Source organism: Pholcus phalangioides, unplaced genomic scaffold (genome assembly GCF_987345545.1).
Source record: "Pholcus phalangioides strain wild (caught in Gottingen) unplaced genomic scaffold, Ppha-v1.0 ptg000017l_1, whole genome shotgun sequence".
NCBI classification, from domain to species: Eukaryota; Metazoa; Arthropoda; class Arachnida; order Araneae; family Pholcidae; genus Pholcus; species Pholcus phalangioides.
In genome coordinates this window covers 50718237-50734207 of record NW_028301610.1, presented here as the reverse complement: position 1 = coordinate 50734207, position 15971 = coordinate 50718237, and the positions used below count along the sequence as shown (strand labels likewise).

The 15971-nt window shown below is 40.6% G+C and overlaps 1 protein-coding gene across 4 annotated transcripts in view; it reads left to right on the top strand.

The window, feature by feature from the left end:
- Positions 1-11393, top strand: part of LOC149074070 (uracil-DNA glycosylase-like) — a 77510-nt gene extending 66117 nt beyond the window's left edge. For 2 of the 4 annotated variants that reach the window (XM_089246832.1, XM_089246831.1), the window contains 2 exons: positions 9050-9104; positions 10995-11083. In XM_089246832.1, coding sequence (XP_089102958.1) covers positions 9050-9104; positions 10995-11005 — 66 coding nt within the window. In that variant the 3' untranslated portion in view covers positions 11006-11083. Of the gene's footprint in view, positions 1-9049; positions 9105-10994 lie in introns of all 4 variants that reach the window. The other 2 variants (XM_089246830.1, XM_089246829.1) reach the window with 2 other exon arrangements.
- Positions 11394-15971: the final 4578 nt, after the last annotated feature.

The window sequence follows — 15971 nt, the reverse complement described above, 5'->3', positions numbered from 1 at the left end:
GTTGAGGCCGGACCACCTCGATCAGCAATGAAGAACTTTGACTGTGAAGATTGTTTTATATTTTGATTCCGGACCTGCCGGAAAACGGATTCAAATAATGTAGATTATTGCATTTTAACAATTCAGCCTAAGGCCAATAGATACGGTAGTAAGACGGTGAACCGTCCTACTAGAGGGCTTCAGTTGAACAGAACAAGATTAGACGAACGCAATGTGAGAGACAAAGAGGGAGGAATTTATACTCCCCTTTTACAAGAAGTTTGGGACCACATGTCCTCGCATGGCCTTTTCGCCTCAACAAAATTATCGAATTTGCATATTCATGCGTCACTATTATAAACATTACAATTTAATTACATTGAAATCTGGCAACATGACATAATCCGGAGAGCTGATCAGACTCTCCCGATTATGTAAACATTACTAACATAACAATATGAAATGAATTGTTCCGACGGAGGTCTGCAGCCCCCCGCCGAAAATAAGTGAGTACACTATATTTTCGTATCCGCACAACGAGACTTGCAATAACTCCCCCGGGAGGTTCTTCGATAAAAATAATTTAAACTGGGCTAAGCCTCGCCCAACTATACATATATTGGATCAAACCCCTCCACGAAAATAGCGGCATCGTCGTCATGAGGGAAATTAATTTATTTGGGACATCAGTAGCCCGACCTCTGGCCCGTTCTCGTTCGACAGCCGAAAGACCCCACCCGCCGACTGCCGAACTAATCGAACACTCTGGCCCTTACCGGTTCGCCAGTGGGTCCTCGGGTGGTTTCCGGTATCTGAGAGGTCCCTGGGGTCTAAAATAAGAAGGAATTTCCCACATAACGACAAGATCACCATTAACGTAGAGGGATCGGATCCCGATACGTTACAGCTTAAGAATTACCATCTGTTCTATTTATTTGTTATTTGCCACCAAATGACACCATCTTACAGAGAGATCTAGAAGATCTGATTAATCAATTACCTCCACCATTTTTTTCTTCTAGGAGACTTTAATGCTCATAATATGATTTGGGGTTCTAACAGCAACACCCCTCTTGGGAAATGGTCGAATGGCTGTTAGACAAAATGGACCTCGCCATCATAAATGATGGTAGTTTCACTCATTTCCATGCCCCAAACAATAGTTTCATCGTTATGCTCACCTTCACTCTTGCCCAACTGCTCCTGGTAGGTTGATTCAGAACTCCATGGGAGCAATCATTTTCCTCTAGTGGTTAAGTGCCTTGATCGACGCCATAGCTTACCTGAGGGTCCTCCTCGGTGGAAGCTTGTGGCATCCCGATGGGCCGAGTTCACGGTCAGGGCAGAAATCACAGATGATATGGTCTCACAACCCGATGTCAACCACTGTGTTGACCTTGTGACCAGTTGCATGATCTCAGCAGCCAATGAAACAATACCCAAAGTCTCCTAGAAACTTCCTAATTTTCCTAAACCTTGGTGGAACCACAAATGCAATCTTACGATTAAAGTACAAAAGAAAGCATGGAGTAGGTTCCGGCGGTATCCTACCCATGAAAACAAGTTGGTATTTTTAAAAGCAAAGGAGATAGCGAGAAGAACCAGGTGCCAGGCTCAACGCGAGTCCTGGCACAAGTTTACCACGGGAATCAATTCATCAACTTCATCCAAAATCATTTGGGACCGGATCCGAAAAATCAGTGGTCATTATCAGTCTCATCCTATCAACATTTTAAATATCAATGGCACTATCATCAGCGATGTGAGGGATGTTGCGGACACCATCGTCGCCCATTTCGCCGCTGTTTCCAGCGATGCGAACTATCCCCCATCGTTTCATCCCATTAAATCATCGGCCGAACGTACATTGTACACCTTCCGGCCTTTTACACTGGAGGGGTGCAATTCATTGTTCACCCTTCATGAACTGACGACGGCCTTGCAACGAAGTCCTGACTCAGCTGTAGGGCCCGATGCCATTCATTATTCCATGATTCGACATCTCTCACCAGAATCACTGTCACATTTACGGGGTGTAATGTGATAGGCCTCCTCGTGGTGCACTCTGGGTAACGCCAAATCTATCACACGTCATTGTCATCGCTTTTTGTGCTCATATACTTCACCTTCAATAGCCCAAATTACATGTTTATTTCTACACATCTTGCAGTACATGTCTTGCGTCTCGTTTCGTCCTGTACATGTTTGTCTTCTGTGTCCAACCCCTCATTGTGGGCCCCGCTCCGGCGGGGAGGGGTCCTCCTGGATGGGGCATTGCTTCTAGCGTATGCTCCATCTGGGACGCTGTCTACCTGCGTGTTTGGCGTGCGTGGAGACCCGTAAGGCTGGAGATGGGGATCCTGGTTAGCCTGATGCGCTAGCTTTGGCCTCGGATTCAGCCGAAACGGGAGGCTTGGATTAGCACCGTCCAGGTCAATCGGCTGTGGTCGCCTCGGTGGCTGAAGGGGTTACACTACTGGGCAGGTAGAGGGGCCGGGCCTGCCGGACGTCGTTGAGGTTTGTTGGTGCTGCTTCACGACGATCTTGGATCTTGAACACGTCTGCTCGCCTGCTTTGGTGGTGTATAGCTCTCACCTAACCTGACGTTGCTACTAACCTTCACCGGTTACGTGGGCGCGTCCCCTCGTAGGGCTCCATGGTGGGCATGGTGGGTGAGAGTGGAACAATATCCATTCAAATATGGGAAAAACAAAAAATGCACCAAAACGTCAAAGAACTGCACTTAGTGAAACTATTGTCACAGAAACCGCTTCTTCAAATTTATCTACTGTCTCATTCTTCTTCTTGCACAGTTCTGATAACGATAAACAGCTGTCAAAAGTTCAAAAGTATCACCATTCTTGATAGATAAAGCTCTCTATGGCGCAGTTGGAACTTTAAAATCAGTGAAGGCTCTTCGTTCAGGAGACCTTCCCATCGAAACCAACACTCCCAGACAAGCCGAACTAATTCAAAAGCTCACATCTCTCGGAGACATTCCCATAACAGTCAAAATCCATCCCACGCTGAATTATTCACGTGGCGTCATCTCAGACCCTAACTTAATTAACATGGATGAAGATGAACTAACCCAGGAGCTAGCGTCTCAAGGCGTAACATCTGCCAAACATATCATGAGCCGCAAAGATGGCAATCTAGCTCCATCACGAAATATAATTCTCACATTTTCATCCCCAACATTGCCGAAAAAATGTCAAAATCTGTTATTATAACCTCCATATCCGGCAATACATACCTAACCCTGTAAGATGCTTCAACTGCCAAAAATTCTGTCACTCACGAATGGCGTGCCGTAGTCAACCCACCTGCGCAAAGTGCGGTGAGAGGGACCACATTTCGGACAACTGCACTTCAACATCATTTAAGTGCATCAATTGCGGTGGCAATCACCCCGCATTTGACAGGAAATGTCCGAATGGAATGAAGAAAAAGAGATCCAGAAGATCAAGGTCCTTAATAACATCTCATATATTGAAGCACGCCGTCGTGTAATCCCTAACCAAACTCCAATAGCTAGTACATCATACTCTAATATGGTAACAAATCCATCAACAGCTAATAAGACTAACAATGTCACCAAAGCATCTGTAACAACTCAGGCCGAACCCATAGCTGATACATCCACTCAAACATCATCTAACCAACCATGTAATAGTTGTGGCTGCTGTTAGGAGTCCACCACCTCCGAAGAAGCAGGAAAAGCAACAGCGAACACATTCAAAGTAACTACAGCTACTAAGCCAAAAATCAATGCTGGAAATAAATCTAAAATAAAACTATTCAAGACCGGATATTCAAGAAAAGCCATTCAGAGAGCAAAGAAGAACCCTACAGTACAAAACATGTCACTGCTTGATGACAAATCAATTGGTGACATGGATCTCGATAATCCGCCAGAATCCGGTGGTACTCGCCGGAAATTAGACCGAAATAAGTTCAAGGACCTTGAACCGTCTACATCTATTTAAAATTTATGGCCAACATTATTCAATGGAACATTCGTGGTCTTAGATCTAATTACGAAGATCTAAAGGATTTAATCAATCGCTATCATCCTGTTTGCGTGGCACTCCAGGAAACTTTCACGAAGCCCTCGGAGACATGGAACATCAGGCGACATTCCCTGTTTCGTATTGATTACGATGACAGGAGTAGAGCCTGCTGCGGTGTTGCTCTTCTGGTTCCACATCACGTGTGGTCGCGCGTTTTAACGCTGCGCACGAACCTGCAAGCCATCGCGGTGGAAATCTCTACAGGCCTAAGAATTACCATCTGTTCCATTTATTTGCCACCAAATGACACCATCTTACAGATAGATCTAGAAGAACTGATTGATCAATTACCACCACCATTTTTTCTTCTTGGAGACTTTAATGCACATAACATGATTTGGGGTTCTAACAGCAACGCCCCTCGTGGGGAAATGGTTGAATGACTGTTAGATGACATGGACCTTACCATCATGAATGATGGCAGTTTCACTCATTTCCATGCCCCAAACAATAGTTTCACTGCAATAGATTTATCATTATGCTCACCTTCACTCTTGCCTAACTGGTCCTGGTCGGTTGATCCGGACCTCCATGGGAGCAATCATTTTCCTCTAGTGGTTAAGTGCCTTGATCGACGCCATAGCTTACCTGAGGGTCCTCCTCGGTGGAAGCTTGTGGCCGCCCAATGGGCAGACTTCATGGTCAAGGCAGAAATCACGGAGGATATGGTTTCACAACCCGACGTCGACCATTGTGTCGACCTTGTGACCAGTTGTATCATCTCTGCAGCAAATGAAACAATACCCAAAGTCTCCTCGAAACTTCCTAAATTTCCTAAACCTTGGTGGAACCACGAATGTAATCTTACGATTAAAGCACAAAAGAAAGCATGGAGTAGGTTCCGGCGGTATCCTACCCATGACAACAAGTTGGCATTTTTAAAAGCAAAGGCGATAGCGAGAACAACCAGACGCCAGGCTCAACGCGAGTCCTGGCACAAGTTTACCACGGGAATCAATTCATCTACTTCATCTAAAGTCATTTGGGACCGGACCCGAAAAATCAATGGTCATTATCAGTCTCATCCGATCACTATTTTAAACACCAATGGCACTATCATCAGCGATGTGAGGGATATTGCGGATACCATCGCCGCCCATTTCGCCACTGTCTCCAGTGATGCGAACTATCCCCCTTTGTTTCATCCCATTAAATCATCGCCCAAACGTACATCGTACACCTTCTGGCCTTTTACACCGGAGGGGTACAATTCATTATTCACCCTTCATGAACTGCCGACGGCCTTGCAGCGAAGTCCTGACTCAGCTGTAGGGCCCGATGCCATTCATTATTCCATGATTCGGCATCTCTCACCAGAATCACTGTCACATTTACTCATGTTATTTAATCGGATCTGGGTCAGTCATTCATTTCCTGACACCTGGCGAGCAGCCATAGTTCTTGCATTCCCGAAGCCTGGCAAAAATCCTCAACAACCGAACAGTTACAGACCTATTGCTTTGACCAGTTGTTTATGTCAGCTCATGGAACGCATGGTCAACTATCGCCTTATGCACTACCTTGAGGTAAACAATATTTTATCTAAACATCAAAGCGGCTTTAGATGGTTCAGGTCCACAACATGCAATCTGTTACGCCTTCAGACATCAATAAGACAAGCATTTGTGAAGAGGGAGCATATGCTAGCCATATTTTTCGACATAGAGAAGGCCTACGACCGTACTTGGAGGCACGGAATTCTTTCCGACCTCTATGATTGCGGCCTGCGGGGCAACTTGCCCATTTTTATTAAGAACTTTCTGGCTCGCCACATCTTCCAGGTATGGATCGGAAGCACATTATCAGCTCCCCAAATTCAAGAACAAGGTGTACCTCAAGGTAGCATTTTAAGTGTAACACTTTTTATTTTAAGACTCAACGGGGTGTTGAACTAACTCCCGTTGTCAGTCACTGGCGCACTCTACGTGGATGATCTGTTAATATCGTATCAATCAGTGATTATGAGGTCAGCCGAGAGATAATTACAAACCGCTCTCAACAAGATCAGCAAGTAGGCTCATGATAACGGCTTTTCTTTCTCTGCCGACAAGACTGTCGCTGAGCACTTTTGTAGGCGTAGAGACCTTCATGATGACCCACAGCTGTCTCTTAACAATATTCTAATACCAATTGTAGAAAACACAAAATTCCTCGGCATCACATTCGACAATAAACTCACTTTCAAACCTCAAATTGCGCAACTAAGAGCTCGTTGCATGAAGCCAACAACTTTCTTTGAAATATCATATCAAAATGCAGTCTTTTCCAGATCATCCACTTCATCATGTCATTTTTAATCCTTCTTTTCATAGACTGTTTGCTGCTTGACCTTCATGTGTTCCGTCTTACGGTCTTCGTTTGAGGGCACTTGTGGAAGAACTACGATTAGACATCAGTCGTGTGGCTCCAGTTGCTTGCCAACTGGCACCATGGGAGCAGTCTCTGCCAGATGTCTCTCTTTCATTATCATCTTACTCTAGAGTCACCACAGCAGATGTCATATATCGACAGATATTCTTCAGGCACAGGGGTAGGTACAACAGGTACTTCCCCATATACACTGACAGCTCTGAGAGCCCTGGACATGTCGGTTGTGCCTACATCTGCTGTGAGGAGACATCTTTCAAACTTCCCAACACATTCTCTATTTATTTGGCAGAACTGTACGCAATCCTTCAGGCTCTACGTCATATACGACGCAAATGCCACAGAGGATGCATCATTTATAGCGACTCTCTCAGCTCATTACAAGCACTGTGTTCTTTTAGTTTTCACATTTATTCATGCCATTTTTCATGAACTGCATCACCTCATCCATCACGGTACCACAGTAAAATTTTACTGGGTACCAGGTCATGTTGGAATACCGGGATGAAAAAGCAGACAACGCAGCTCGAACAACAACTAACATTGACAATAGCCTTGTGGTTCCTGCCAGTGATCACTTCTCAATCCTCCTGGAAGTGATGCATCGCTGCTGGCAGGACCATTGGAACAATCAAATTAATAACAAATTACATGCCATCAAGCCCACACTTGGCCATTGGCGTTGGAGCTGCAGGACTAACCGAAAGGAGGAAGTTCTGCTTGACCGGTTACGCATAGGACACAGTCGCCTCACACAATCATATTTGTTATTACGAGAGAGTCAACCACAGTGCCCTCATTGTCAAAGTCCATTGACCATTGCTCATGCTTTTACTTGTTCACATCATCGTCATCATTTTACGACCGCTTTTGGTCAGAATCATCTTTCAATTCGCGACATTATGTCTAACAATTGCGATGCATCTCACATTTTTAAATTCATCAAAGCCATTGGTTTTTATGACAAATTATAGTTTTTACAATTCATGTCATTGCTTCACGTTTTTTACTTTTACCTTTTGACATGAAAAGAACAATTCTTGTATTGATTTTACATAGACATTTGTTCTGGCGCAGCTTGACCTAGAGGGTCCTTGCGCCAAAAAAATCAAAATCCAATCCAATATCTCCTGTGATGAGTATGATAACTCTCAAGTGCAACAAAATCATTATCCTTGAACCAAGTTTTACATGCACAATATTACATTGGAAGAATGTGAAAGGTTGTGAAATCATACAGTGTAGCAAATTAGATTTATTGGATAGGGATTTTGCATTAAAATGGAAAGAAAGGTCAAGGAATGTGATTGTCATCTAATGGGCGTAATTTGAAACAAAGATTTCAACAACTGGTTGATGCAAAGATGAAATTAGGAAAGAAATTCCATATGAAGAGATATGAAATACGTGAAAAAATATTTTGATACATTTCTTCCATAGGCTCTTCTAACTCTCACTTACTAGGTAAAACTTGAGAAAAAATCAGCTAGGGCAGTATCATTGCAAGGGTATTGATAAAATTTAGCCTGAATGCTTAAAAAACAATGAATGGGGAGTATTATGTTGACAGAATGCCGCTGTGGTGGTCGAGTGGTTATAGTGCCGGACTCGTGATGCGAGGATCCGGGTTCGAACCCCACAGTGGTGGTCGGCTGAAGTTGGTTTTCTGTGGTTCCCAACTTCAAGGCGCAAATGCGAGCCGATCTCCCCGTTAAAAAGTCTCGCCACAGAGAGCAACAGTCCTACAACGGTAAATCATTCAATCATAACACTTCACTCATAGTTAGAAAAACTGGGGGCAGATGACAGCACTACACATAACAAGCATTACACAGAAACAAACTTTACGTCAGGTTGCACTACACGTACACGCACATTCCCGCATGTACCGATTCGTTGGGGTTTCGTTGGGGGGTTCCGCGGGGAGGGGGGTGCATGTGTGGTGTAGCAGTAGTAGGTAGGGCCTCCAAAAAATGGCTCGGGGATCCATGATGTTCTTAAGTCAGCCACCTCGTTGGGCAATTTGCCTGTTGTGGCGTTGTATTTGTATTTGTAATTACACAATAATGTAGAAATATTGAAGATATTTTGATAAATGTCTACTGAACAAACTAAAATCTATGTAAGTTGGTTAGTTCTTTGCATATTCTTTTGCAATATATATATAATCATTGTATTAATTCATCATTACTAAGTCTTAAAGCTTTTTCAACAGTCCCTTCCAACTCCAGTCTATTACCGTTGCAAGTTTTGAATTCACAAAATTGCTGGACATATTTTCTTTCAACTAGATTCTTCAAGTCAAATAAGTCCTCACAAGAGGTAACCTTGTTTAAATCAACTCATCTTAAAAATCAGTTTAATCATTATTATGAGAAAACATACACTCTTGTGAATGTTCTTCAAATACTTCTGCAAAATTTATCTGAAGAAGGATATGTTACAATACTGAAACTTTTTTGCAGTGAGTTATTTTAGTTCTGTGGCAGTTTTGTATTTCCATCATGATTCTAACTTGAATTTTTGAATAGATCTTTTCAAATTTGCTTACTTTATATCAGGTTTTACATGTAAAGTGCTAGGCATGTTCAAGTTGTGAAAATTTTAAACCCGGTTTGTATTAATTGCAGGTGAGAGTTGCTATCATAGGTCAAGATCCTTGCCATGGTACAGGACAAACCCATGGTGAGTAGCCAACATTTTGCTACAAGTCAGTTATTTTTCCAAATTTCAATAAATATGGATATAGGCCTCTATAGCCTGTCTTAAAACTATATAGTCTTTTTTTTTTGCTCTCTCAAATAATAAATAAAATGATCCACATTTTGATCTAAAATTTTTTATACACAAACTCCATGCTAGTAAAGTCATTCAAAATAGTTGAGCAGAACTTTTATCAAGAACTCAATTAATAAAAAATATAAACTGAAAACAACCTCTGTCTCAAAAGCGTATTAGAACTCCAAGCATTAATAATATGAAAACTTCATGATACTATTTGATTCTTGTAAAAGAGGGGAAGTTTTTCAAAGGTTATACAGGCCAGCTTGCTTATAACGAACAAAGATATTAAGAATTTTCTCATTGTAGGGTTCGTTTTCAATGACTGATTGTCACAATCATAATCACTGCCACTTTTATATATAACACTTGGTTTAATCATAATTTTCAACAATAAACATTATACTATTTACACGTCCTCCTCGCTTACAGCGAGCCTTTGAATTTACCTCCTGAGTCCACAGGAGCCACTTTCTAACTACCCTGAAAACGCACCAAGCTTCTTTCCTCTTCCCGTCGAGGGCCTTTCTCCCCCCCACCCACGCTTTCTAATCTCCTCATGCTCCTTCCCGACGGGGGAAAACCTTACACTCATATAACAAAATTTTTCCATGTCCCATAAATTTCATGCTGCTTATCCATGCTATGTTGATTTCTTATAGCAAACACTGGTTTCAGTAAGTATTTTTAACCAGTTTTCGAACACTAACTTCTTTTTAACCTTATCTAAACCTTATCGATAAATTTACTTTTCTACAATGTGTATGTATAACTAATAATGCTCCCTTTATTTCCCTGAAATACATACTATTAGGGTGTTTTTGAAATCCTCTTTTGCTTCATTTTTTTAAAAATATTTTTTTCTATTAAATCATGTTTTATTAGGCAATCATGGTTCTAATGCAAAACGCTTAACGTCCATAATCATATGAAGAAAAACAAATATTTTTGTTTATGAATTTAATTACATAAGATTTTAATTAAAATTTTGACCTCTTTTGATTAGGTTAGTCACTATATATTTAAAAAATGCTCAGATTATACATATTAAAAAGTACATCGTGCACTTTACCCAAATCATACCACATTATGAAAAAACGAAATCATGTTAATTTTTTAAGTAGGTCATTTTAGTTTTAATTAAGACTTGAAAACAAAAGGATTTTTTTTTCAAATAAAAAACACAATGATTTAATTAGCCTGGTACTTGAAAATTTTCTCATCACTATATGTTTACAATAGAAATAACTAAATCAGCAGCCGAATTCACACATTGTACACCTTCTGTCCTTTTACACTAGAAGGGGGGGCGCGGTAGCCCGGTCGATAAGATGCTCGCCTAAAGTACCAAAGGATGTTTAGAGGTGTTGCTAGTTCGATACCCGGTTCATTCTTGTCAGAAAACTTTCCTGACACAGCGGTACAACAAAAAACGTCGACTTGACCGCAGCAAAAAATTGCTACCACAGGGAGTCCCCCCATCAAGGGGTGAGCGCCCCAACCTCTCGATGAGTATAAAAAACAACCATGCCGTTCGGAATCGGCAATAAATTGTAGGTCCCGGTCTAATTAGCCCTTGTGTGCAGAAAATGACCGTGGTGCGACAAAAATGATCAAATGATCACTAGAAAGGTACATATCTCTACATTCTCTGCTTAGGTTGTTAAGCTAATACCTAAAATATGTTGTGAATTAGATCCGATTTAAAACAGATCTTATTGTTTCCCCTGCTGGTCCAGTTGAAATGTTTTTAATCAAGTTTCAATTTTTCTGAGAAACATATAATTTTTGCAGTTCAACTCTGACAAGCGGCTACGCTCCTGGTAGGTTTCTGAATGGCGAAACCCAGAGAGGCTGCAGATGGTGACACCCAGTTCTTCTCCACCTTCCAACATTTGTGCGATGTGATCATTCTGTTCATTGAACTTTTGGAGATCTTCTAGTGGATGCTGACTGCCATTGATCTGCACTTCGGAAGTCTGTTCCTTGCTTCATTCCTTCGTCTTGGTTGGACTTGTGCCATGTCTACTACCTGAACTAGGGTTCCTGGGTTCTGGAGAAGAGATTGGATTCACAGCTGATAATGGACTGTGACGGATGAGATAACAATAGCTTGACTGAATTAAATCTTTGAACGGAGATCTCAATGAAATATTTTGTCTCGAATTGAAATTAATTAAAAGTTTAAGTTGTAAAAGTAATGTGTTGAAATATTTAATAGACAAAAAATATTTAATACAGACCTATTGCTTTGACCAGTTGTTTATGTAAATTAATGGAAGAATCCAACGTCCTTTTACTTGCCAGTTGAACACCCTAGATCACTAGACTACAAAGGCACTGAATGTCTAAATCTTTCCTTGGAGCTCATGTGCACTCAGTTGCTCTCGATCCCTCGCAAGGGCAGTTGAATTTTCTGTTTCCTAAATATATCTTCACATCAGCCAGCTGTTATAAACTTTCATATGGATAGCAAAGAGTGACATCCTCGGGTAAGTCGCCATCTGGTGGCAGTGTCAGCAATTGTGAGCTTTGGCCTGAGTTAGGTCCGACCATCCATGTACGGTCCTGTTCAGTGCATACAAACTCCAAGGAAAGATTGAGATATTTGTTGCCTCTGTAGTCTAGTGGTCTAGGGCGTTCACCCGGAAAGTGAAAGGACATGAGTTCCATTCCCCACATGGGCATCTGAATTTTTTCTCTCTTTCCTAAATATATCTTCACATCAGCCAGCTGTTAAAAATCTTCGTAAGAGGTTCTGGGTTTCAGTCCTGGCTGAGGCAAAATGACTTCATTTTCCGAGTTCACCTCAGCATAATATCCAGGAAATATGTTTCCTTGATATCTTGGGCTGAGAAAAAACCATCTATCTCTCACGATCTACATACTTTTCACAGCAGGAAGCAATGCGGCAGATCAGAAGGTATTTTTTATTTTCACATAACTGTTACTCAGTTCAACTGGGCTTGATAAAATATGAACTAGACAGTTTAAGTAGAAGGCCTATTCAAAATTCATGTTGACTTGACATTTATTACTTGGTTAAAATCATATAATGAATTATTCAATTAAAAACAAAAATTAACATAGGTGATGTGACATAGCTCTGCTAGCAGCATGACCAACTAGATAACAAGCAGGCAAAGAAAAGCAAAAGGCAATCGTGAGATTACAGAACGAGTATTTATACACATTTGAAAACAATACTGTTGCCACCGAAAGATAAACTTCTGTAAAAATATAATATCGGTGCAGCGTAAATAAGCAGCGCCACATCACTCCACAGTCTGAAAAATGATATACAAAAAACAAAGTTACATTATTAGAATATTTAATAAAAATTTATTAATAAAACAAATGCAAAGAAAAAACTAGTTGTAACAAATTAATACATACAAAAAAATTCAACAGCAAAACACTTAACACATTGCAAGAAAAAAAATGTGTGCAAGAAAATATTTTACAGACGAAATCTTACAATGCTACCAGGTCTTGTAACATAACTATTGGCCAGTGATTCTGATTTGAGTGCAGTTTTTGGACAGTCTATGAACACTGGTTTGAGACGGTCAATAGTAAGGGCCATTTTTTTACCTTTAATGTGCAACGTATAAATCTTATCCGTTTGTTGAAGTACACTTCAAATGGTCCTAGATAAGGCTGCTGTAGCAGTTTGTGCACGCAATCTTGCCGCAAAAACACATGGGTAGAAGAATCCAAGTCTTTGTGAACAAACACATCTTGTTGTCCATGACATGATGCCAGAACTAGGCACAACAAATCCATCTGCTCACGGATCATATGCAGAAATTCAGGATATGGCAACATGGTGCTGGAACGATGAAAGAAATCATGGAAAGGCCAATTAGCCTGGAAGGTGTATTAGTGTATCGAAGACAAGTTTGGCAGAAGATGCCTGGATATCTGGCTTGACACTTGCCTGAATGCCCAGCAGGATGGTGGGTAAGACTTCTGTCCAGTGCTCCATGGCATGGCAACAAATGACACTTTTGAGCTCACTGTGAAACAGATCCACCATACCATTCGATGCCAGATGGTATGCAGTAGTACGAGTCTTTTGAATGCCAAGCATGAGAGTGAACTTGTGGAAAAGGTCAAACTGTCTTCCATGGTTCATAGTGATGCCACTAAAAATATGGATGTCATATATTTTAAAAATACAGCAACCCAATTAAAAATGCAATTAACAAAAATTATAAACAATATATACACATGATAAAATATTATACAATATTTTATCATGTGTATAGTCAAGGGGGGATTTGTTCACCGTCTAGGTGTTTTTTCGCCACCAGGTGTCATTTTTGACGGTAGCTTAACTAGTTTTACTTTGGATTTGACGCCCCTCAATGTTAGTGGTCCTTTGGGAACACCTCCGACCAATAGCGAAGCTGGTTCCGTGATTTCACTTGGTTAACCCCGTTTCTTTCAAATCTTTGTTCATGCTCTGTTCCTCTCATCATCTCTCAGCCCTTTCTTCTTGAGGACACTGTTGATATCATCATCTAACTTACTTAGTTGTTGTTCAACAGCATTAAGGTGTCTATCTACCGAAACGATTACTTATTTTTTAGCGTGTTCCATTTACGAGAGAAGAGATAACGGATATTGCAGCTGGTAAAAGCAGGCTGAGAAAGCCGTTACCTCTCTGGACTAAAACACGTCGTTTTTTATATAACGGTAGATTCTTCATGAACAAAGTTCTCAGACTCCTCTTGTGTCTAGTGAGTTTGGCTTTCTGAGTTTTCGTAATAGGAACATTACCTTTTAACACGTTCAGACAAACTTCGCAGAGAGATTTTATGACACCGTTGCTACTACTCTTTATCAGAGCAGTGCGTTTTCTGCCTCTACAACAGGTTAGCTGTTTAAGAGTCTCTAAATTTTACTGTGTACACCTCGAACGTTACTGACAGTCGAAACCTCTTTCACGAATATAAATACCATGTTTGACGGCTCCGTTTCAGGTTAACTTTGCAGTGAAGAGGAAGCTACGAGGGAACCGCATCACTCGTTGCTATGACAACGAAAGCCTCTTAACCTATGTATCGATGCACAGCCTCGGTAAGGTATGGCTGATTCACGCCAATCTCGCAGAAAAAAATATTTTTTACGTGTAACGTAATGCTTGTAGAAAAAATTGCAGTCAGTTAGTAACAAAAAATTAGCTGATGAAAAAAAAAATCATTGTCGATACTTCCAGAAAATAAAGTGTGGTTTTTGAAATCTTTTTTTTTTTTTTATTAAAAAGTATCTTAGTAACTCCTATTAGCCCGGTTTTCACGTTTGAATTTGGGAATAGCCCCAAATAATAATAAAAATGATACGGAAAAATTTAGAATTCTTTTACTCACTTTTCTTGATGAAATTTCCGTCACTCACCCACCCGAACGCACGGTATACGTCGATGCCACTTATTATCACTACAGTTTTAGTCATTTTTCACGGATTCCCATTCTATGGAATCCTCACTTGACGTTGTAGAACTATCGGATTCTGTATTACTTATTAATTGTTGTTGCTCCATCAAGCCACCTGCAATCCAAAATTCCTCTTCTTTTTCAATAACGTGCTTTATGCATTATTGCCAAAAAGAACGGAGAACGTTTTAGCGTGTCTATCTCTGGTGAAAAGAAAGATACAACTGTCACAGAAAAAAAAAATACACTGCAAGCCTAAACCATTGTGGGTCTCTCTCTCTTGCTTATTTATATTTATCTGGAGAGACACTAAAGGGGCATCTGGAGGAACAGCCTCTGCTGTGGGGGAAGAAGTTGGTGTGGGTGAAAAAGAGACATTACTTATGTCAACACCCTCCGCTATCGGCTATTGGAATTCAGAAACCACCCCTATCCTACGAACACGGCAAGAAATAGATATATAAAAAAGGGGGGGTCTGGAACCGTAACCTACACCCATAAAGAAAGCCTCTCACAACGGTATCGGTGCTGTCGTGAAAGAGGGACACTTCCTGCAATGTGCAATCTATGAGTGAATATCTGAATTCGTTGGAGGTTATTTTCGCGAGAAAAAAAAACCTGAATATTCGTCTGGGTGTGTAGGCTTATAACTACATGCAAAACTGAATGAAAAATTGTATCTATTGGAAAATTCAACAAAATGACGATATTATATATATATATAACTGTGCAATCAAAAAAAAAAGCACGATAGTAATATTGGCGGAAAAAATTTCTTGGAAATCGCGCCAAAATGTTCTTGAGCTCGCCATGGATTTTTGATAATGGTAACCAATATTTTTCTAATTTAAAAATTTTAAACGAATATACATTGGTTCAAAACGGTATTTTATCAGTATCTTTTTCAAAATCATAAAAAAATTTGATATATTCTATATAAATGATCATCATAAACCTCCGATGTATGGGAACTATATTTTGCGGCGAAGGAATACACTCTCTACCTTTCTCTCCACTGCAAAGTTAACCTGAAACAAACTATAGTGAGTTTGGCTTTCTGAGTTTTCGTGATAGGAACATTACCTTTTAACACTTTCAGACAAACTTCGCAGAGAGATTATATGACACCGTTACTACTACTCTTTATCAGAGCAGTGCGTTTTCTGCCTCTACAACAGGTTAGCTGTTTAAGAGTCTCTAAATTTTACTGTGTACACCTCGAACGATACTGACAGTCGAAACCTCTTTCACGAATATACACTGCTCAAAACAATTAGGGGAGCACATGGTTTTAACTAAATTACGCAAAGATGTATACCGATAAGTAACA